Source organism: Elaeis guineensis, chromosome 8 (assembly GCF_000442705.2).
Source record: "Elaeis guineensis isolate ETL-2024a chromosome 8, EG11, whole genome shotgun sequence".
Classification (NCBI taxonomy): domain Eukaryota; kingdom Viridiplantae; phylum Streptophyta; class Magnoliopsida; order Arecales; family Arecaceae; genus Elaeis; species Elaeis guineensis.
In genome coordinates, this window is record NC_026000.2 from 122,179,839 (window position 1) to 122,204,088 (window position 24,250).

The 24,250-nt window shown below is 36.6% G+C and overlaps 1 protein-coding gene across 9 annotated transcripts in view; it reads right to left on the minus strand.

Annotated features, from left to right (window-relative positions):
• The window catches only part of LOC105061404 (uncharacterized protein At2g33490), a 73,720-nt gene that overhangs the window by 19,388 nt on the left and 30,082 nt on the right, over positions 1-24,250 (minus strand). For 5 of the 9 annotated variants that reach the window (XM_073261561.1, XM_073261563.1, XM_073261566.1 and 2 more), the window contains 6 exons: positions 22,461-22,535; positions 21,158-21,219; positions 20,988-21,056; positions 6,276-6,518; positions 5,938-6,189; positions 2,688-2,741 (listed from right to left, as the gene is read on the minus strand). In XM_073261561.1, the coding sequence (XP_073117662.1) occupies positions 2,688-2,741; positions 5,938-6,189; positions 6,276-6,518; positions 20,988-21,056; positions 21,158-21,219; positions 22,461-22,535 (755 nt within the window). Of the gene's footprint in view, positions 1-2,687; positions 2,742-5,937; positions 6,190-6,275; positions 6,519-6,554; positions 6,620-20,987; positions 21,057-21,157; positions 21,220-22,460; positions 22,536-23,641; positions 23,756-24,250 lie in introns of those variants that run through there. The other 4 variants (XM_073261562.1, XM_073261565.1, XM_073261569.1 and 1 more) reach the window with 4 other exon arrangements.

Here is a 24,250-nt window from a genome sequence, read left to right on the forward strand (position 1 = left end):
AAGACAACGTGAATTTTGTACTTTTGGACACCAATATGGTCCAATATCTAATTTTTTTATAATGAGTGGTACGTAAAATCCAACTTGATTGCATTTGTAGCTGAATGGTAGTTCCATTTTGACTATCTTCGAAAAATCTTTGGAGGTTAGCAACTCAAATCCTCTCGTAGATAGTCCTATAGCGGTTGTGAGCATACATAGTCAACTTCTCCATAATACATAGCACATTGAGGAACTGCCTAACATAGAAGAAATTGAATGACTTGATATACATGCACTACAATCTACAACTTAGATCAAAGCACATCCAAGAGGCAATCTACAGTTCAAATCAAAGCACATCCAAGAGGACGTGGGGTTGACAAATGATGTTCCACTACACAAATACTTTGTTTATAATGATGAGGATCCCATAATTGATTGCATGGTATTCGATACCAACCGAACTGAATCGGTACAATCCGTACCATGCCGTATTGGCAGGGAACTGATCCGGTTCAGATCGGATTTTCAGAAAATGGCCCGAATCAGACCGAACCAATCAGTTCGATACGATATCAGCCCGAACCACCCGATATCGGGCCGTTTGGTCCGGTTCGGTACAATTTGGGACCGGTTCAATACAATTTGGGACCGATTCGGCCTGATTTTCTTTTTTTTTTTTGTACCATTATATGGATTTTTTTTATTATCAATACGGTATGTAGTCTTGTATGGTACGGTATGGTACCATACTGACCGGCAACCGGCACGGATTCTTGTACTGAATCCACGACCCTTATTGGTTGGCTTGAGAGCCAGCAGCAATAGCCAAAACTTCATAAGTAGGTATCATCTCCTCAACTATCATAGCAAAGGAGGCTGAGATGAATGTAGAGCAATGGGCGGAGCAACATGCCATGCTTGCAACCATCCGATGCCCAAGCAGTCAAAGCAACCATAGAGGTCAAGATGGAGCTGATTGGAATTGCAAGGCTCTATATCTGAGACCTCTTCCAGAGATACGACAAGGAGGCGGTACTTGATCCATCAGAAAGGTAGGGCCGGTGGGGGTGATGGGCCTAGTTGAGCCACTCAACAAAGCCAGATAGGTACAGGCAGCTAAGAAAAACTAATTTCTCAAAACAAGAAATGGAAAGGAAAGAAAACTACATATGCGTTGGGAGAATTAATGAGAACCCTGTTCATTTAGATTTTAAGACCACTGAACCCTTGCATGGCCGGATGCCTAGATCATCTCGATATACGAGTGATGATGATAATGATAGTGCATGATGCATTTGATAGCCAATGAGGTAGCAATGGACATGGCCTGGCCACTGGTTGATTCACAATCAAGGTGTGGTTCGCTCATACCATGCAGGACAGAGACCATGATGCACATCAAAAGGCCCATGAGGATATGATAGCATATAGAAGACATGCCCCTTGAGGTGATTCAAGATGTGAAACTACTACAGATGATAAAGCACATGGAATAGGATTCCTAGATGATGTAGATCCTTACTGTACACTAGATCCTATTTCGCAGAACCACTACGACACAAATAGATATCCTGCATCTAAACATTGTATTCGAGCGGCTACCATCATCCACAATCTCATGCAGAGATTGTAGGCTAAATTTTAATGCCGCAATTTTCCCTTAAAATTGGATGGCCTACCCAATATCCAATATATGATTATCAGGGTGACCATCCAAGAGGCACAGATTATAGAATGCAGGGGCAAGCTCAGTATCTAGATTGGAGTCATATCCAAGGCCCTAACTAGGAACAAGGCCCCAATGTCTATATGCAGCAGACACTCCATGAGTAACTAAATGTCAGTACATGTTTGGTAATTTAAATCAATATGATATATGTATTTTCAAGATCAAAAACATCCATTGCATCCATTAAGCAATGAAGTGGTCTATTCATACCAATATGATACAAAATAACACTAACATACACTTAAAATTATAATTTAAACGTTCATAAACCTTAAAATAACCATAAAAGCAAAAAGTAGAAAAATAAAAGTCAAAAAATGTTGTACTGGTATGGAACTGATATTCATTATCATACCAAGTGTTGGTATAATATGACTTGATACCGTGTTGTACTGGTCAAGACCACTACAGTAACCAGTACGAAAACAGCAGACCTTGTTTTCAATACTCTCAAAGCCAAGTTTGGTTGCGTTAAACACTTCTAAGGCAACCAAAGTTTGACCTAAACCAAACTCAACTTGACCCATCCAGATTGACAACCCAAATTATATATTTAGGTGTCAAAAGAACGCAATTAGAACTTTGCTTTGCAATTTTAAGTTGGAGATTACTTCTAAGTAAAAATGAGATTAAATGAAAGTGAGACAAGTTTCTTTTTATACACAAATGGCATTTTACTTGGAGTAATAGATATATCAATGCAGTCTCTTATAATTAAATGGCGATGTGTTTAGACCGATGATGCCACCAGATTAGGGGGGAAGTTCAAAAATAAATATGACTAAGGTGAAATTTAATATCAGATGCTTTATACCAAGAAGACTACTAGAATCTCCTATAGTTAGAAGGTGGTGACGTATTAAAGAAGGCAATGCTAGCCACAGATTTTAGGGTATAGACATATGACAAGCAGTGCGGACAAGAATCATAAAAACCAATTAGCATTGCATTTAAAGGATCTACGAAGTGTTACCTGTGCAGTTTCAGTAGTTGATGTTGGAGCATTTGTTTGATCCAGTTGATCTAACTGAATGTCAATGAAACAATAGCATTAGGTTCTATGAATGAGAGTGATCAGTGTGAACAAATGCATCACCCATTAATCAATCACCAACCCGTAATAAGAAAGGAGTTCTTGGAGATGATAATATTTAAAACATTCAAAAAGTGTAGAAATAGATAAAAATGATATCATGGACATGTCAAATAAAATATAACTGATAATAACAAGAAGAAACATATAAAAATACAGAGCCATTTTCTAGAATAGTGCCATCAATTGAGAAATATAACCAGCATTTTATTAAAAACCTAGAAGTGAGAAATTGGGAGCCAATTATGGATTCTAAGGCTATCTGATGTGGACATCATTATACCACCCCATGTAGGTCTTTATTCTTCACCCAAAAAAGGGGGGAAAAAGAAGGCATCTGATGGATAGTAGATGAGATAAAGTACATGCAACTAAATTTAATTTGGCAGTGACATGTCCTGCCTAAAAAAGATCAAATGTCTAATACACAAGTTATTGAAATTTCACATAAATTTTGTAGCGACTTCTAAAAACATACCATTGAAGAATAATAAGGAAAACAGCTCAGATAGGAGTCTCCTATTTACTAGGGAACAGCTTTAGTACCTTAATTACACTCTTTTTCCTTTTCTTTTCTCATGTGTAATCATCTTTGCATACCAAGTGATATGGGCAGACCTTCTCAGTTAATTTTCAACCCTACTTATCTCCAGCAATGTTGTTCCTGGGACTTATGGGCCAAAATTAGCTATTTTTCCTCTTGAGACCAGGAAATGGGCATTTGTTGAGTACACATTAGCCTACTAGCAATTCCTTTGACCAAATAGATAAGAGCATAAGTCTAGTCTCTGTCCTCACCGGTAAGTTTAGATTCTCTTGTAAATGACTCAATTATGCCCTTACCAAAATAAAGTTGCAATTGCTCAAGAGCAAATTAGCATTCAATAGCTTCAGTCAAAAAAATCTCGTGCAAGTTCTATATAATATATCTACTTATTCCTCCATTTTATTATAATGCAATCGGATATTAATTATCCTCATCTAATAAGAAAAGAAGGATAAGATTTATACCATGGCCTGCTGTAGAGCCCCATATCACCCTATAAAAGGTGTACGGTACCATACTATTCTCATACCGGTATGCTATCTTGTATACTACCGATACTCGATACGCCATCTTGTACAGCACCGATGTTCAGTATGCTATCTCATACCATACCAAAGCGCATACCAATAATGTAATAGGATAGTATTAATATGGGGTTCGGTACCGAGAGTCCAGACAGCGAACCTTGATTTATACCATTAGTCATTCCAGCTACATTGGATTGTTTAACTAAGGCTAGGTCATATGAAGTGAGAGTTCTCTCTACTTCAAAGTCATTTCCCACATCTTTCAAAAGCCTATTAGACGAAAGGTGCACTCTGCAGTAGGGCTACAATTCTGCCCAATGCTACAGATAAAATAAATAATCTGAAATTATCTCTCTCACTTATTAACTATTGTTGCCATGGATTCAAGTCCCAACAAGACATCCCATGGACATCAAGATGGGATACCAGCTCATATGTTGAGACAGAGCCATCCCGCTAGCATCCCACCATCCCAATCGGACGTCTTGAGATATTCTCTATCTCAAGTATTGGGATGGGGCAGAACGATGACGTGTCCCATTCCATGCAAAAATCGGGACAGTCCAGTCCCATGAGATTTAAAACCTTGATTGTAGCTATTAACAAGCTTAACTTATTTTTTGCAACCCACCACCCAGATTTACCTCAAAGTAATATATTATGCATGTCTTGCGCTGACATTCCAAAAAACCTGTCAGACAAAAGGTGCACTTTCCACCAAGGCAGGGATTCCAACCTACACTACGTATAAAACAAATATTCTCCAATTATTTCCCTTGCTTTATAAACTATTGTTGGCACTGACCAGCTTGTGTAACTTATTTGCAACCCAACACCACCCAGATTTACCTAGTAACCAGTTATAATTATCTCAGCGATGCCTGTCTTATGCTGATATTCCCTCTTTACTGCCCAACCATTATTAACTTGACTGATACACAAGATAATGTACTCATTTTTTACATTGCTTCTTCATTAGGCATGAGGAGAAAATGCCAACTCAGATTATGCCGTGCAATCTTATTTTGCATCAACACAATTGTGGACTGACACATGAGAACACAGAAGATAGGCAAAGAAGCATGGATGGATCAAATCAAACATTTCTTTTCTCAAAGAAAAAGATCCTGAATGAAAGAAGTAGCAAAAAACATTAGTTTGGATGTACGCTCATGCTGAGTAGCTCAAACAGTACATCATGTCATATTGAATATTTTGGGAGGTGTTACTGCTACCAGTTGTGTTGTATTACATGATGCCCCAGTCCATTGAAAGTTATACCTAGCTAAAGCACTTTTCTTTCACGGTGCGTGTTTCAGGTAATGAGTTCTGTTTCCTGTTTACTTCCAGGCAATATGCAAATGAGTTGTAATTTTGAACAATAAGTCTAGCAGGTAGGATTAAACCCAAATTCCAGTCATGCAAAATACCAAATAACAACATGTAAATTGATAATCAACTTTGTGAATCATGAACTAGACAATTTCAAATATGAAACAATAAAAGATATAAATATTTTGAGTTGTAATATTAATAGTAAAAATTGTAATTAAATTTATTGTTTAGAAGCAAATAAATGCATTGGAGGTCCATGTCTTTTAAGATGTGTAGGTCATGACTTATCGTGTGGGTTATTCATTATATGCTCATCATGCATCTTGATACACTAGTTCAATAGGAATCATCCATTTTGGGTCCGCATGATATATAAGTAGCAAATGTCCAAAACATCTATTGGCTTTCATGCAAATTACAAGTTGTAAACATGATTAATTGTGTGAGTTATAAATGTACATAATTTATTGTATATCTTGCACTAATATGAATTGGACTCTCCTCTCTCTCTCTCTCTCTAATGCCCTCCAAAAAGAAACCCATATATTGTGTACAGAAACATATACACACACATAATCTAAGCAAAAACTGTCTAAGCTAGCTCAAGTCAGTCATGCAAGGTTTGAACTAAACTGAAATGAGAAATAAACACTACTAAAACAGATACATATATTGGCATGATAACTAGATGAGACCCCAGATTAACTAGGTATCTTCTTACCTCCATTGAGTTTCTAGAAACAGAAACATGATCTTGACCATGGTCATTTTGTCCATAGTCAAAACTCAACTCCCCATCATCACTGCCATCATATCTAGTATCATCCACATCATCATCATCATCATCATCATCATCATCTGTGTCATCCTCAAGTCCACTGAACAGATAATCAATATGCTGTTGTTCAGCCACTGCTTTGACATGTGGTTCAACCACCTCAAGAGATTTAACTCCTTTCCTAAACAAATTTAACTGATTCAAAACACAGAGCAGGAAAAATGCTACATCAGTTCCCTATCAGGCAAGAGACATTTTTAATATTTGAAAGTCAAAACCACCTGTGCAGCATGGTGCCGAGCAGCCTGTGTCAAAAGACTTCGGGACTGCCCTTGCTTTAATGATTTTAAGCGAAACACAAAAAGAGTTGCCTCCTCTTGATAATCTTCTCGAGCTGCTTGCAACTGCTGTGGAGAAAAACTTTCACCTTTGGCATGTTTTGACCTTCCTTTTTCTCTTTGTGCAGCTAGCATGAACTTATACAAATCTCTGGAAAAGATATACCCAAGTTCATGGCATCCTTTCTATTAACAAAGGGGAAAATTGTGTCAAATTCATACCTTTTATCATCACACTGGCGTTTCATCTCCTGCACTGGCAAATAGTCTCATTAAAAGGTCTATGCCTTCTTGAACAGAAGCAAACATGTTATTTCAAGAACAAATACAAACAGCATCCCCTAAACATGAATTTTAAACTATAGCAGATATTTAAATATGTCTGAACTAATCACACAGGGGACTTAGAGTATCAACAGAAATGTAGAGACAAAAGAGATGTATCAAAAAAAAAATCTAATGCACTTAAACTCAGAAATATGTGAGCATCTATATGGATGGAGAAAGACACCTTGCTAACAGAAATTGATGATTATATATGACACATAGAGGAGAAAAAAAGAAAACAGAAGTTTCAATAAGAACTTGGTGGGCAACAGGATGTCAATAACAAAGGGGACATTTTATGGACTCTTCTTCTAAGAGGTGTTAGTTGTTTACTAATCTGGTTTTTTATAGGAAATTGATGGTAAAGCTCTAAGTTTGTGCAATAAAATAAATCTTCTTTATGAATTTCAGGTCAAAAGGAACTCGTTGAACATGATCATGTAAGCATAGTTTTTCTCTACCTGCATAAACAAAGGAAAGGGATACTTCTTGAAGTCTATGTCACATGAACACTCACATCCATCTCCCATATACATGTTGAGTATCTATCGATAAGCATTACACACTTGGATACTTAACAATTATTTTAGTTGCAACTTCTAAAAATTGGTAGAGAGTTAGGCTCCATTTGTTTGACCCACTATAATAATGTAAAGAGTGTGCTTTGTCTATTCTTAAAGGTTGACCAGAAATATAGGCATTAGAATAACTTAGCAAAATGTCATTTTTCTAAAATTCTTAAGCCATTAAGAAGGATGAGAAACATGCATCCTGGAAGGACCTTAATAAACAATATCATTTAATGTTTTCTATTATACAATATATTATTTATTTGTATCCCCAAATCGCCTTTTTCTCCTGCTGTGCTATGCATGTGGGCTTGTGTCCATACAACACTACCTGAGGGCAAAAGGGTTAGAATAGCATTTAGAGTTTAGGCTCTTTCCCCCTTCCCTGCACAGGGATTGGGATGTTATTTTAGACCTGGGAAAGAATTCAGTTCTAACATAGTTTGAAAATTAGAAAGTACAGCTAGAAATTAAATCCGGTGATTGCAGTGTTCTGGATTAATGAAGAGCCAAGATTACCTATAAATGATGCAGGACAATTTGGGGGACTGCCTTGTTATGCACAGATAGGCCTAATGCATAAGGAAAATCATGGAAATGGAGAGTAGAGATAAGTAGATAAAAGAAGACAATATAGAGAAATAGAAGAGAGAGTGAAAGGAAGACAAGAAAGGGATAGGAGATTGACAGACAAACACATGCACGCACATTCAGGCACGCACGCAAGAAAGAAACCACTGTTTCAACACAACACAGCTCACAGTTCAAGCCTCCATTTAGCTATCCCATACACTCCAGGAATATAGCTTACCCTCACTTACGAAGCAAGTAACCCAAAATGTTAGGAAAAAAAAAATGGAGTGACATGGCCCAATTGACTTGAATGCCAAGTAACTAAAGGCCCAAGTTACTTCATCATACACTTCTGCCACACAAATCTTGTCCTTGAGTCCTTCATGTTGCTTTAATGCTTGATTGACCTATGAGGCTATGACTCTTCAAGATTTAATGATGTAGACCACTTAAAAAACTTTCTTATGAACACTCCATCAGTTGGTTGTTTTGATGCCTCCAATTAATGATAGGAAGCTATGGATCCTCCGTTTGATGGTGACGGATGATGGATCTAAAATATCAACAAGGAATGAATTTTCATATTGCTTGATCTTGGTCTTGGATCTTCCACATTTGAGACATCTGATGGATCATCAACGAATATTTAAGTGGCATCTTTGCATGATGGATCTTGGATTGGAAGCTCTTCACATGACAAAGCTTAATTGCAGGCTCCACATGAAACTCAATGTTGGCTTGCGCCAAAAAGATTTCCTTTGAAACTTGATGCATGGAAGCTTGTGATGATGAACTGGAATTGCTACAGATCAAATGCCTAAAGCTGCCGCAATTGATTTCAAAATAGTATTTTATCAATGCTAGATCACTATTGATGGATGTCAAATCAGCATGATTTTGCTTTTTTTTTTTTGGTACAAGTGCATGATTTTGCTTGAAAACATTCTCCTTGTATTTAACATGGCAATGAAAAACAACAATTTTGAAATATAATTCTTTATTTGATAACATGATGGAGAGGAAAGGAAACAAGAAGAGAACGGAAAGAAAATGAAGGAAAAGAAGGAAGAACAAGGTGGGATCTTTAGCTCTGATACCAAACTTGCAGCACAACTTACGGGATGCCCTTGTTATGGGTAGATGGGCCTAATGCATGAGGAATTTCATGGAAATAGGGAGGAAAGAGAAGAAAAGAACAGAGAAAAGAAGACAATAGAGAGAGAGAGAGAGAGAGAGAGAGAGAGAGAGAGAGTAGATGGGCCTAATGCATGAGGAATTTCATGGAAATAGGGAGGAAAGAGAAGAAAAGAACAGAGAAAAGAAGACAGTAGAGAGAGAGAGAGAGAGAGAGGAGACAGTGAAAGAAGGACATGAGAGAAAACTAGGAGAATGAGGAGGGATAAGAGGAAAGAAACCACTTTGTTTCTTAACAACACAAACTCATACATTACATGATCTCAAGCATCCCTTTGGCTATCCTATAAGCTCGATATCTGTAGCGTACCCTAATTCAAGAAACAAGTAACCGAATACATTAAAAATAGGTGACTAAGGATTCAAGTACCATGAAGGCCAAGTAACTCAAAGCCCAAGCTATTTCAAGGCTAAGCAACCTAAGGACCATGACTCTAATAAAATAATAAACAAACAGACACCTAATACAGCAACAAACTTGGACCATACGATAGTTTTCATGTTTCAATATACTCCACTGACACTCGTAATAATTGGATACAGGCTTGATTGAATTGTCATGATAAAAATTGTGCCTCATAATCCTAACATTTGACTTCATTAATAGAAGAATGAAAATCAGATATGGTTTTGGTCCAGATTTGTTGGAATCATAGATCTTGGATATGATGCTCATCTTATTTTCCTATAAATACTTATGCCAAAAATAAAGTAGAAAAAATTTAAGCTAAAGACTGTCAGCCTCCTTCAATAACCAATTAGTAATTAAAATTACCACAGTGCCTCTAGGATTTCCATGCGAAAAGTAAGATTTGGAAGAATAGAGGAGGAAGAGGGAGGCGAGGCTGCCGAACAAGGTTCACTGTATCAATACCGGACCTCATACCAGTACCATCCTGTTATAGTGTTGGTACGTGTTACAGTACGAGACAATGACATATACCAAGTGTTGGTACAGTACGAGTCTATGCACTGATATGCCTGATACGGTACGGTACCGACCGATAGGACAAACCTTGCTGCCAAATAGTATGCTTTTTTCTTGAGAGCAAGAGAGAGAGACCATTATACCATATAAACATGCTTTACATCCTAAACCTATCCACCTAGCTTTAGCTGTAGATTGTAGACAAATGTTGGAAATATTTGCATTTAGCATGCTCCATAGAAGAGTCAATAAAAGCTGTCAAACAAGCAAGTTGTTTGTGCACAGCTCATTCTCAGCTTGAAATCAGCTCAATTTGCTTGTTTGGTCAGTAAATAAGCCAAACTAGAGCTTGGCTTGACTAAAATTGAAATAGGAATGAATAAATAAATAAACAATATATAACATTGTTTTAGTTACTATTAGTGAAAAAGCTATTTCTATTAGTATAATTATTAAATTAATATAATGGTAAAAATTAGTTTGAATTATATATGAAAGCACTGAAGGATCTTAGGCTCTCACTAGATATCACAAATGAATTGTTCATGAGCAGCTCAAGTTTAAAGCTTAGCTGGGCCTAGCTTGGTCAAGCTCGACTTGTCAAAACTCCTACTCCAAGTCCATACAACTTTTATCCAACATTATGACTTAGAAGCAATAAACACTATCTTCATGCAAAGATTATTGCTGTGTTGGTACAAAATGGAACCATGATTTTTTTGTATGAAGTTGTATTATGAATTCCAAATGCTTTGCGATGCATAAATGCATGTGTTACTTTAAAGCATCACAAAACACAAATTTGGCAGAAGAGACAAATCACCCCAAAACAAGACAATTATCGAAATTGGAAAAGCATCAGTCTAGATAGTTGGTGTCATCGAAATTTCTACATGCATGCAAATTTGTCAATTACATGATCATGATCATTCAACCATGCTAGGAGCTAAGCCTTCAACCTTAATGACCATACTAGCAGAAAACTTGATACTTATATAATGAAAGATTGAGAAACATATCCAAGGTACCTCTACAATTAGTTTATTGCAGGTGGACACCATGCCATTCCCAAATTAACATGAAATTACATGATAAGCAGCAACATATACATTATGAAGATGGTAAAAGCAAGGGGTGCTTGGAAAACGTATTATTTGTTTTTTTTTTTTTCAATGAAATTTGCTAACAAAATATACACTCAAATAATTATAAAATATTAGATTCATCAAAAGATAACAAATGACATCAATTGCAATAAAAAATAATTAATCAAAAAAGAATTGATGAGAAAAGAAAAGTTTTGGTCACTCAAGAGAACAAGTTCCTTGATCAACTTTAGACAACATTATCCTTTATTTTAATCTTAGTCATTAATTCATGTCATATTTGATTAAGAAGAATGAATATAACAAGTTAGAGTATTCCTGATTTTAATAGACTTGCCAAATAACTTATTCAAGAATTAGGTTACAAATGCATTTTGCATGCGGAAGCTGAGCCTTGGTGCAATAGTAAAGTTGCTCCATTGTGACCCAGGTGCTAAGAGTTTGAAACAAGGAAACAGCCTCTCCACATGCAAGGATTATCAGTAGGAATATATTTAGCAATCAGCAAGAATCTAAATATAGCACAATCCAAGAATACCTTATCAGCAGGAATCTAAATATATATGCAAAATCCAAGAATACCTTATCAGCAGGGATAGCAATCAGCAAGAATCTAAATATAGCACAATCCAAGAATACCTTATCAGTAGGGATCTAAATATATATGCAAAATTCAAGAATACCTTATCAGCAAGGATCTAAATATAGCAATCAATAGGAATATATTTAGCAATCAGCAGGAATCTAAATATAAGCTGTATTTTTATAGTTTGTATTACTATCTTTGGGGCTGTAATATATTATTGATTATCCTATTTTGTATAGTTGTTGGTATAGGTTGTATTACTATATTTTCTCTATTAAAAATCTATATAAAGAGACTCTCTAATCCCAAAGGGGAGGCAATTTTGGCATCCCAAACCATCTCTTTATTCTTGTTCTTGTCATGGTATCAGAGCAAAGGGCTTCTGAAACTACCATCCTCATCTAGAGGGCTTTCTGGAGTCGCTGCCCTCATTCAAGGATTCTTCTGCAGCATCTTGAAATCGTGGGAATCTGAAGTCTGGTATTTTTTTGAGAAACTTCTGTCAGGTTCGTTGCATATTTCTGTTTTGATCTCTCTAGCTTTCGAAATCTCTATTCCTGATGGATACCAACACCAAAACTGCTGTAATTCCTATATATTTTAATGGAAAAAACTATTTTTTGTGGGAGTTTCATTTAAGATGTTTCATTATGGATCAAGAACTTTGGGGTTTTGTTGTTGGAAGTGAAGGCCAGCCTAGGGAAGATAAAGGAAATGAAAAAGAAGTAAAACAATGGCAGAAAAACAATGCAAAAGTGATGAGTTGGATTGTGAGTTCTATTGAACCTCAAATTGGAATAAATCTGCGGGCACACACCACTGCTGCAAGCATGTGGAGTTTTTTAAAGAAGTTATATCATCAAGACAATGATTCTAGGAAATACAAATATTGGGATTGAGATTGGTGAATATACTCAGGGGACAAAGACTGTTCAGGAATACTATTCTGATTTTATGAACTTGTGGTTGGAATACAACTCTATCATATATGAAACTGTTCCTACGGAAGCTTTGGTGGCAATTCAAACTTTGCAAGCCAAAAATATGAGAGATCATTTTCTCATGAAGTTAAGATCTGATTTTGAGACTGTTAGAGAAAATTTGATGAATCAAAAACTTGTACCTAATCTAGATGAGTGCTTTCAGGAGGTTCTTCGTGAAGAACAACGGCTTCTCTCACAAGGAACTGCCAATAATTCTAAGGCTGTAAACAATTCAGATCTTGCCTTTCTTTCTAGAGAGCAACCTAGAGCTAAAGATACCCAGCAGTTACAATGCTATTCATGCCAAAAATATGGACACATTGCTCGAGATTGTAAGGAGAAATTCTGCAGGTATTGTAGGAAGGGAGGCCACATCTTGACTGAATGTAGGCGAAGACCTCAGAACAGAGGAAAGGCATACCACACCATAGTTGGTTTAGCTGAAGAATCTTCTCCTCTTGCCACACCTGCTGGTAATCACTCAATCACTACTGAATCAATTCAAGCTATGATTCAGTCTGCCTTGTCTGCCATGAGAATTTCAGGTAAAAATACTTCTAGGCCCTGGTTGTTAGATTCTGGAACCTCCAATCATATGACATCCTCTTCACAAACCCTTTGTTCAATATCTCCTTACCATGGTCAATCTAAAGTTCACATTGCTGATGGAAAAAATTTGCCTATTATGGCAATGGGTAGAATTCAATCCAAAAACTTTAATGTTTCTGATGTTTATCTTATTCCACAATTGTCCACTAACCTTCTTTCAGTTGGACAGCTTGTAGACAATCATTGCAATGTAACTCAGGGACAGTGATCGGGAAAGGGAGTAAGCATGGGCATCTTTTCACTGTGGATCACATATTCCCGCAACCCTCTGGTTTGTCTGCATCTCATGAAGTTGAAATGGCTATTTTGGCATCGTAGATTAGGACATCCAAATTCAAATAAATTGTTGTTAATGTTCAAGAAAGATTTGATTCATAATAAATTTGAAATTCCAAAGCAATGTCCTTGTTTTAGTTGTAGCCAAGGGAAGAGCAAAACTCTTCCATTTTCTTTGAGCAATCGTGTATCGCAATCATCCTTTGAACTTATACATTATGATGTCTGGGGTTTGGCTCCAATTATATCCTCTTCGGGTTACAAATATTTTGTCACATTCATCGATGACTTTAATAGGTTCACTTGGATCTACTTCTTGCGTGCAAAATTTGATGTGTTGTCTTGTTTCAAAGCCTTTGTGTCGATGGTTGAAACTCATTTTGACAAACGTATACAGACCCTACGATCAGATTCAAGGGGAGAGTATATATCAAATCAATTTCAATTATTTCTTCAAGACAAAAGAATAATCTCTCAACGATCTTGCCCCTATACTCCTCAGCAAAATGGTGTTGTTGAGAGAAAACATAGACACATCCTTGATGTCGCTCGCACTCTGCTTCTTGATGCTGCAGTATCTCCAACATTTTGGGATGAGGCTATAAGGACTGCTGTGTTTTTAATCAATCGTCAGATCTCGAAAAAATTAGAGAATGTCAGTCCCTATTTTAAACTTTTTAAAGAACAACCAAATTATAGAAGTCTTCATCCCTTTGGTTGTCTTTGTTTTGTTCACCTTCCTCCACTTGAACGTCATAAATTTCTGCTCAAGCTGCTCGTTGTGTATTCTTGGATTATGCGGTGAATCAAAAGGGGTTCCGATGTTATGATCCTCACAGTCAACGCATTCGAGTGTCTCGAAATGTCGTATTCTTTGACAAATATTTTTCTATTCTCACCATCCGTCATTATCTTCCCAAGTCTCTTCCTCCATTATACATTTATTTGACACAACTCATAAGGTAGATTCCTCCAGCAAATTCAAACAAGGGATGGTCTACAAGCGAAGGGATACACCCACAGCACTAGGTGCTGGTCAAGCTGAACCTCTTAACCCTGCTATTGACCCTGATCTGAACTTGCACCGATTTCTGAATTTCCTTCACTTCTCAATATTAGGAGATCCACTCGCCCACCTGATCGCTATGGCTTTCCATCCACTTCCACAGAAACATCCTTTCTCTCCACTTTGTCTACAATTCCCATCCCCAATACATACTCTCAGGCTGTGAAGCATGATGTTGGCAACAGGCTATGGCAGAGGAGTTAGATGCTTTGATCAAAACCAACACATAGGATCTCATTTCCTGTCCTTCAGGCATCAAGCCCATAGGATGTAAATGGATTTACACTATCAAAATGAAATCCGATGGATCCTTGGAACGCTACAAGGCTCGATTAGTCGCTTTGGAGAATCATCAAGAATATGGAATTGATTATCAAGACACTTTTGCCCCTATGGCTAAAATGACAACTATTCGAACTCTTGCATTAGCTGCATTAAAATCTTGGCCTATATTTCAAATGGACGTCAAAAATGCTTTCTTGAATGGAGATCTACATAAGGAAGTTTTTATGAAACCTCCTCCAAGATTGCCTTTGCCATCACAAGACTTGATTTGTCGATTGAGGAGATCACTCTATGGGCTCAAACAAGCACCACGGGCATGGTTTACTAAGCTGCGACGTACCATTCAGAAGGCGGGATTTCAGCAGAGCAAACAAGATTCATCCCTTTTCTTGCAAAGGTCCCCTCATGGTCTTACTCTTATTGTAGTGTATGTTGATGATATATTGATCTCAGGTGATGATACTCTTGGAATACAGCACATCAAAGATATGCTGCATCGGTCATTTCAGATGAAAGACCTTGGATATTTTAATTACTTTTTAGGTGTTGAAGCCCATCACACCCAAAAAGGCATACATTTGACTCAACAGAAATATTTGCATGATCTAATATCTCTTGCTCAGCTTCAAAATAGTCCCACTGATGCCACACTTATGGAAGTAAATCTCAAACTTCAGAGTGATGCTGACAATCTACTTGATGATCCTACTTATTATCGCAACTTGTTAGGAGCCTCATTTATCTCAGTTTTACTCATCCAGACATTGCCTATGCTGTGAATAATGTGAGTCAATTTATGACTGCTCCTAGGCATACACATCTTGCTGCTGTTCATCGTATTCTCCGCTACCTCAAGGGTACTCCTAACCGAGGACTTCTTTTCTTCTGAAACCTCTCTGTCCTTGTCTGCATATGCTGATGCCGATTGGGGAGCTTGCCCCAACACTAGGAGATCTATTACTGGTTGGTGTGTCTTTTTAGGACAATGCTTGATTTCATGAAATGCAAGAAGCAAGATCGGGTTTCTAGGTCATCCACTGAAGCTGAATATCGCACAATGTCTGCTGCATGTTCTGAAGTCACTTGGTTAAGAGGATTACTCTTGGAATTGGGTTTTCCGTGCAATGAACCCACTCCCCTATATCCTGACAATACTAATGCCATTCGAATTGCTGAGAATCCAGTCTTACATGAACGCATAAAACATATTGACATTAATTGTCACTACATTCATGATGTTCTTGAGAGAAAAATTATTACTCTTCTCTACTTGCCCTCCAAAGATCAGATCGCTGATATTTTCTCGAAGGCTTTCTCCTTTGATCGACATAAGTTTATCAGTAGCAAATTGATGCTGCAAGATTCCCCAGCATCAATTTGAGGGGAAGTATCAGTAGAATATATTTAGCAATCAGCAAGAATCTAAATATAGCACAATCCAAGAATACCTTATCAGCAGGGATCTAAATATATATGCAAAATCCAAGAATATCTTATCAACAGGGATAGCAATCAGCAATAATCTAAATATAGCACAATCCAAGAATACCTTATCAGCAGGGATCTAAATATATATGCAAAATCCAAAATACCTTATCAACAGAGATAGCAATCAGCAAGAATCTAAATATAGCACAATCCAATAATACCTTATCAGCAGGGATCTAAATATATATGCAAAATCCAAGAATACCTTATCAGCAGGGATCTAAATATAGCAATCAGTAGGAATATATTTAGCAATCAGCAGGAATCTAAATATAGGCTATATTTTTATAGTTTGTATTACTATCTTTGGGGCTGTAATATATTATTGATTATCCTGTTTTGTATAGTTGTTGGTATAGGCTGTATTACTATATTTTTTTCTATTAAAGATCTATATAAAGAGACTCTCTGATCCCAAAGGGGGAGGCAATTTTGGCATCCCAAACCATCTCTCTATTCTTGTTCTTATCAAGGATAAGATTATATTGATGAAAACCTCATTCATTGGGACACCATTCTTTTAGGGTGAGCCTCAGCAGAGTGATCAAATTACTCCATTCTAAACTAGAGGTCACAGGTTTGAAATGCAGAAACCACCTCTCCACATGTGGAGATATGGGTGCGTATATTTGACCCTCCCCAGAACCCAAGAGCCTCATGCGCTAGACCACTCAATTATTTTGCATGCAGAACTATATAACCTAGAGTAAAATGCAAAGATAATTTTCAGATCTAATTTGAATTCATTTCACACCTCAAAATAACAATACAACCAAAAGAATTTTTTTTTGGGGGGAGTCAGGTGGCGGGAGGGGAGGGTGGCCGTAATTTTTACACTATCTGATCTCCTCCTTTCATAGCTGGAGATGTAACAAAATTACAAAATGGGACTCCTTAATTAACTAGGGACTGTTAGAAGAAAAGAGTAATAAAAGAAGCAAATACTCTTAAATTTTCTAAAAATAGCAAATCTCGTATCTATAGGAAACCCAACATAGAAAGCCATCAAAATCGATCCAAGGCGAGCCTAATAACTCGAAACCTTGTCCAGCCCATCCTAGACATCAATAGGACTTGCAAGCACCAACTTGATTCAAAACTGGGCTAAAAAATACCTTAGAAAAAGAGATCCAATTTAAATTAAGAAATCACAAAAAAATTAAAAATCCGAACTTGTCCTTAAAAAAAGCAAAATTACTGAAAATAAAACCCCAAAAATATCAACAACGAAGGGCATGTTTGTCATCACGTTTCTCCCATGCACTGTCTTTTAAACAAACACAAAAACCAAGATTAAAAAAACATGTTTCTTACCAGTATTTTATTTTTTTCTATTTTAAAATTATTGTCTTAATTTCTTAAAAAAGCAAGAAAGTATTGGTTTCACATTTCTATAAAACAAGGATCTAAGCATTCTTTTAGCAACCTGCCCCCCTTCCTCCAGCTCCCCGATCCCTTCTCCACACCACCCAAATAACCACACCTCATACTCTATTACTGTCACCGGCACTAACCTACCATGGTTTTCACCACCACCTTTATCTTCTCCTATCTCTTATCCCCGCTCTCCTCCTATTCTTCTCAGCCAATGCTTAAAACCGATTCCTTTATTGACAACGTTCAGATTGCTGCCCTCCTCTCTATCTTGAACCCCAAGCCCTCCTTGTTTCAAAACCCTAGCCTCCACTCATGATGCTTTGCTCCCATCCACCACTACCACCACGAACTGAGGCAAAGGAGGTGACTGCAAAAGGCAGTGGAGCTTGTTGAGGCTTGCCATTGTAAGAGGGGCTGGTTTTTTAATATTTTTTCATTTCACTGTCTACAGAAAATAAAAATAATTGACTATACTAAACATGTTTTTAAAAATAAAAAAGGGAGAAATAGAATTTTTTTCTATTTCTGAAAATAGGAAAAGTGAAAGTAATGCGAAATATAACCTAAAGCCAAACCTATTTCAAACATAAACTACATCAGCATCTCTCTTAAAAACACAATACTCACACTACAAAGGTTACATATAAAATCTATCCAAAATGGCAATCCCAAACATAGTTTGTATAATCACTCGACTAAATTTGATATTATCCACAAGTTAACTTCTCGAAGACGTACATGGATGGTGCCACTTGGAAACAACAGACAAAGTTGTTTTTCGTAAGCTAAACTGATTCACTTGTCAATTAGACATTCCAAATTCATGTTGGAAGGCTCACAAAATCTTAAAGAAGGTTGACTAATCTCACCCAAAGCAATGTTATCACCAGTGTCCTTTTACATGTGCTAGTTATTTTGATGACATGGACGACCTTATGCTAAAAACAACAATGATAAGGCGTCAATGAATACCAACGTCTATCCTTGCCTACCCAACCAACTCAGAAAAATCTTTATCACACAATCTATTCATTTAATTTAGAATCATTTATATCCTATTAAGAGGATTGAGCTTTCTTGTAAGCATAAGCATGCATGTTCATACTACTACCTCAGCAAAGCCAAACTGCTGGGTACAAGCTAAAGTTTGGATTTTATTTGGAAGACACACCTTGAAGACTTGAGTCATGATAAACTACACTTTTCATCCAAGTAGCAAAAACTACAACGGCATAAGCACCTTGTTGCATAAGGCAAGTTTGTGAAGCTCATTTCCTTGTACTAATGGTTCATATTGCCTCCTCTTTCTTTTGTTTAAACATGAATATAGGTCATCCTAATGACCATAGGAGTAGCACAATATTGGTCAGGCCATTGCTCTTTGAGCAATCAATCAACCTCCAAACTTCAAGTGGCCTCTCTCAACATGGATTTGGGATCTTTGATTGATGACTGAATCAACAAGTGACTAGTGATGACCACCGCTTAAAAATAATTCCATCAGTACAATGGAAGGTGAATAGAGAGGATGTTGTATGCTGTTTCACAGAAAATTATAACAAATCCAAATTTCTATTTCATTCTACATGTGGGTGGAAATACACAGAGTGTTAAGCTTGAAAAATTTTGCACCACCAATGATTTGTTTCATAGGCCTAGTCCTTGCCTCCAAGGATTCAAACTCTACAAACCCCACATCCCCCAAAACAAAAAAAAAAGTGTGGTATCCAATATCTAGATGAGCAAGTTGGTGATAATCATGTAGCACTAGCAATGCAAAAAATGGATAAAGCCTCAGTCGACATCCAATTTATAGATAGCTGAGATTAAAGATGCTATAAAGGCTTAAGGCGTAGAGTAAGGCAACAAAGTCTCCTGCAGCTTAGGCAAAAGGCACAAAGCAAGGGGCACATATTAGCGAAGTAAGGTGCAAGATACATATAAATGCTCTAACGTATGCATGTATATATGCATGCATGCATGTCTAACACCCCTATAATCACTTCCCCTTTTATCATGCATGGACAAATGGAGAGAGAGAGACACTAGGAACAAGGCTACAAGAGGTTCGCAAAATCCTCTCTCTCATTCTCCTTTTACACTTCTCTCCTTCATTTCTTCTCTAAGCTTCTAAACACGGGAAAAGGGGTGATGAGCCCAACATTACAAGAGATAAAAGAAGAGAATGAAGTCCCTACATCTAATAGATCAAAGAGCATGACGATTAGAGGACTTATCAGTCAAAGTTAACAATGGCTGCCTTACAAAATCCATAAAGTCACCATGTTTTCTCTCCTCCTCCCTCTTTTCTTGATGGAATGGTTTTTCCTTTTTAAATTTCCTCTTAGCACCCAATGCCCTCTCCATCAAATCAGCCAATAAATCATCTCTTGAAGGCATGCTTTTTGAGTGCCTTAGGGCTAAGCAAGGTGCTTGCCTTATGAGTCTTTTGGATGCCTCTTTTAAGATGCCTTGCCTTAACTAGCATGAGGCACATAACCCCACTTTTTGTCTCGAGCCTGAACCAAACAATATAGGCTAGAATTTTCTTTATTAGAAGCTATATTTGGTTTTCAATGCTTGTGTAAAACTTCACATCAAGCATCTACTTTTAATACCATATTTCAACTAAGTTTAAGCTTCGAGTTGATAAATATTTTTTTTTAACATTTTCATTCCTAAATCGCATATATCTCAAAAAAAAAAAAAAACCACCAAAACAATTGTTTTGAGTTAATTTATATATGTTGTATAAAATTCTTAATATACACTTTCTATACACCGACTTCCTACTTCATTTTTGTGATCATTGCTTCCCTACTCTTACTCCAAATTATTCTGCACATACTCTTAATATTAAGATGCAATTGCAAAGTCGATCTTAAAAAAAGGATATGGACACCTCCACCAATGTCAGGTTCCATTTAGTGCATGCGAACTTTTTGTGAAATAAATCAATAAAGGATTTATTATATTAATATTTAGTGCCCATGACAGCACAGGAAATCTTTTGATATTTATAATTATGCCACTAACTTCTCAAGAAACTCATTACACAAAATCCAAGTATTTGTTAAGGATTTTCCTAATACCTGCTCAATGGTTTAATCAAATAATCATATTAAGGCATATCTTGACTAGTTTAATGTCCACGTGCACCTTGTATACTACTACAATATCCTTAAGAAACAATAAAGCCACTAATTTACTTGCATAAAACATAATAATCTAATAACACAATCAGCCATTTATTTGATACAATAAAAGGAAAAGTAAACTAGAGCAGACCTCTACAGTTTGAAGCTCCTTGAGAAGAGACTCTGAGGGGGTCGTAATGGTCTGCATAATATGCACACGCTGACAATGAAATAGATAAACATTATTGCATTGCTGATGTGAAAGCATTGTTCAAGGCACTAGGAACATTATGTGCTCTGAGCACATCAATGAAAACTCACATAGCTATCTATGAGTTTCTGAAGTTCAAACTGCACTTTCCCCAGTAGTAATAAAACATGCCCTGCATGCATTCACAAAATGCAAATAATAAGAGCATAAGGATTTTTAACAAATGATATAATAAGTTTAATTAATGACAATATACCTCTCCAGCATTTTAATATATAAACTGCATAGTTTCTTCCTGAAGTAGAAAGGACCTCTTCAAGCCTTATGAAAGGTCTAAATAAGGGATTTGATGGTCCTGACCATACTTTTTTACAGTAATTATGAATGATCTTACTACCAATATTGAGGAAGACAAAACATAGTGTTTGTTATTTGCAAATGATATGTCGTTGATTGATGGGAAAAAAATAAGATTAAATTGAAACAAGGAGATAAATTGAAACAAGGAGATAAAAAAACAGAGTGATAAATAAATACATTAGAGCTCTAGAAGTTTCACAAATTAAGAATGAAGTGATGGAGAAATGACTGAGATGGTACATGAATAAAGAGCTCAGGTGGCTCTAATAAAGAGGGTATTATAATTTGTTAAAGGATGTAGAAAAGAAAGGGGAAGATCTAAGGTAACATGGATGGAGGTTCAGAGAAACATATGGAAAAACTTCAAAAAACATCAGATGTGGCCCTATTTCTTTGAAAAAAAAAAAAAAGTTAGTCACCAATAGCATTGCTTGGTGAATAAGAACCAATGATGCCAACCACAAATTGGTGGGACAAGGCTGGATGGTCATTGCTATGGTTACCTGCATTCAGCATGTGCAATGCGCATGAAAAAGAAAATATAATCCTGTGATTATAGAAAAAGAATGAGAGAGATGATAGTTCTTTGGAAGGTGGGCATAATATTTCCCTTTCCATATGAAAAGATTTTGATGTCACCATGTCGGGTTCTCTAAGGAACATCTGCTTCCTAGCAAGCTTGATCTCATGTGATTACACGTGATAGAGTTGAAATGTTCAGATTAAGAGGCAAAGATTGGTCACAAAGAGTTGACTTTATATAATATTACAGATGGAAGCAGAAAACATGGAGTAAATTGCAAAGACCTATGTCTCTATTAAACCATCAAGTTTACTAAGTTCAAATAAATACAGCTAGGTCAGTAACACCATATAGTTGCATAAATATTAGGTTAAGAAGATGATATAGAGTTATAGATGTTCAGTTTTTATAGGAAAATAGCAACTTCAGAATGGCTCATTGGTGATGACTCCGTGATTTACTTGAATTAGACTGGTAACTTTCATTACGCACCACATGACTGGAAAAGAAAGAAATGCAGATGCACTCACCACTTTCTTCATCATCATTTAATGCAGTTTTTTCAAGAAGACAGGTACCCATTTCCTGCAAGGCTTCTGAAAACTCTGCAAACAATAAATCTGGGTGAAAAGTTTTTTTTTTTTTTTTTAAAAGTAGTACCAAGATTATTGTGCATGAAACTGATTTTGGAAAATAAAAATTAATAAAAGAAGGGCAAGGCCACATAAATCCCTTTTTAAAGAGCACTATCAACCAAAAACCTGTGATGCTCTTCTGTAGACTAGTGATGTATGATTTATACAATAAGAGCATAAGAAAGCAAATGCATAGAGTGAGTAAGTGAGTGTGTGCGTGTGTGCGCGCGTGTGTGTGTGTGAGAGAGAGAGAGAGAGTCGAGCATAAACATATTTGATGGTACAATGTAGCCAACAACTACATATTATAGATTTCTGATTCAAAGTGCCAATAAGAGCAATATTGCAATCTTTGTACCAAATGTTAAACTTAAGCAAATTAAACAATAGCTCTCATACCAGATGCTCCGATAAGTTAGTAAAACTGGTTTGCTCCTCCCATTAAAAAAACAAAAAAAGGCTTGCTCCAATTTGCAAACCATTGACTAATCTCATTTTTTAGTAATATGTTTACTCATGGTTCCTTTTGTTCCTTTTCCTAATATAGAACAGAAATTCCTCTCATCCGGCAAACCTACATTGCCCTTAATCAAAACATAAAAAAAATTTAGTAAACTAGCCACACATTTATACAGCAAAGTATTTGATTTGTATACATGGTGTGCGCATATGAAATACTTGGATGAGTGTCTGTTGTTTTTATCAGAAACATTAATTTCTAAATACCAGTTTTAAGAGAAGATATATAACTTCCATATAGTCATAAGAGAAGGAGCAAATCAATGTCGAGACACGTACATGTATGGACTCCATGGTCAACAATAGTCAAGGAATACTTGTACATCTTACCATTTAACGCCTAAAATATGGTTCGCATATAAGACAAAAAGGTCAGCTTACATGTCATGCATACCCCAGGCAATGACAATCCATGACTCTAATTGCATTCAATGTGACAAGCCAAAGTTAATACGATTAAATGGATGAAACATCTATAAGTAGTTCAATTTTCTTTTCTTCTATCTCTATGTACATTGCAAGCATTCAAAGGATATTGGAGGGGACTAAAAGAGTACTTGACGTAGCAGAAATCGTGGCTTGCTTCTTATGCACTGAAGGAGGATGCAATGGGAACAAATCTCTGCCCTGTGCACATCTTCAGGATTTCCGTAAGCAACCAGGGACTGAGACTGCAAGATAAGCATGCTAGGCATTCACGGACCAACCATGCTGCAAAGGAGCAGCCAGAAACTTCGAATTAGTATAGCTGCCCACTTCTAAAACTCGTCCCTAACCAGCTTCCTATGTATTTCCATATTCTTTTTTTTTATTATTATTATTTAAAGAGAGACCTGCTTTCACATGGGTGCATCCATTCCTGCTTCCAGCTACTAAGCAATTGACATCCTTGAGGAGATACACGACTGTATTCTCATCCAATGGCCCCAAATTTATTTCTGATCAAATAGTTTTGGTTTTTGATTTTTACTTTTTAACAGGTTTCCGGAGTAGTTTGACTTTTGCGAAGTAATAAGGGACTCGGACTCTTTACATTATGTAACATGAACGGAACATGCTACAATAGCCATTGCCTGTTAAGAGTCTGCATAAAGGTCAAATTAAGGGATCAGTTACTGAGATTTTGAGGGTATTGTTTCTATACTCGTAAGAGACAGTCCTACAAG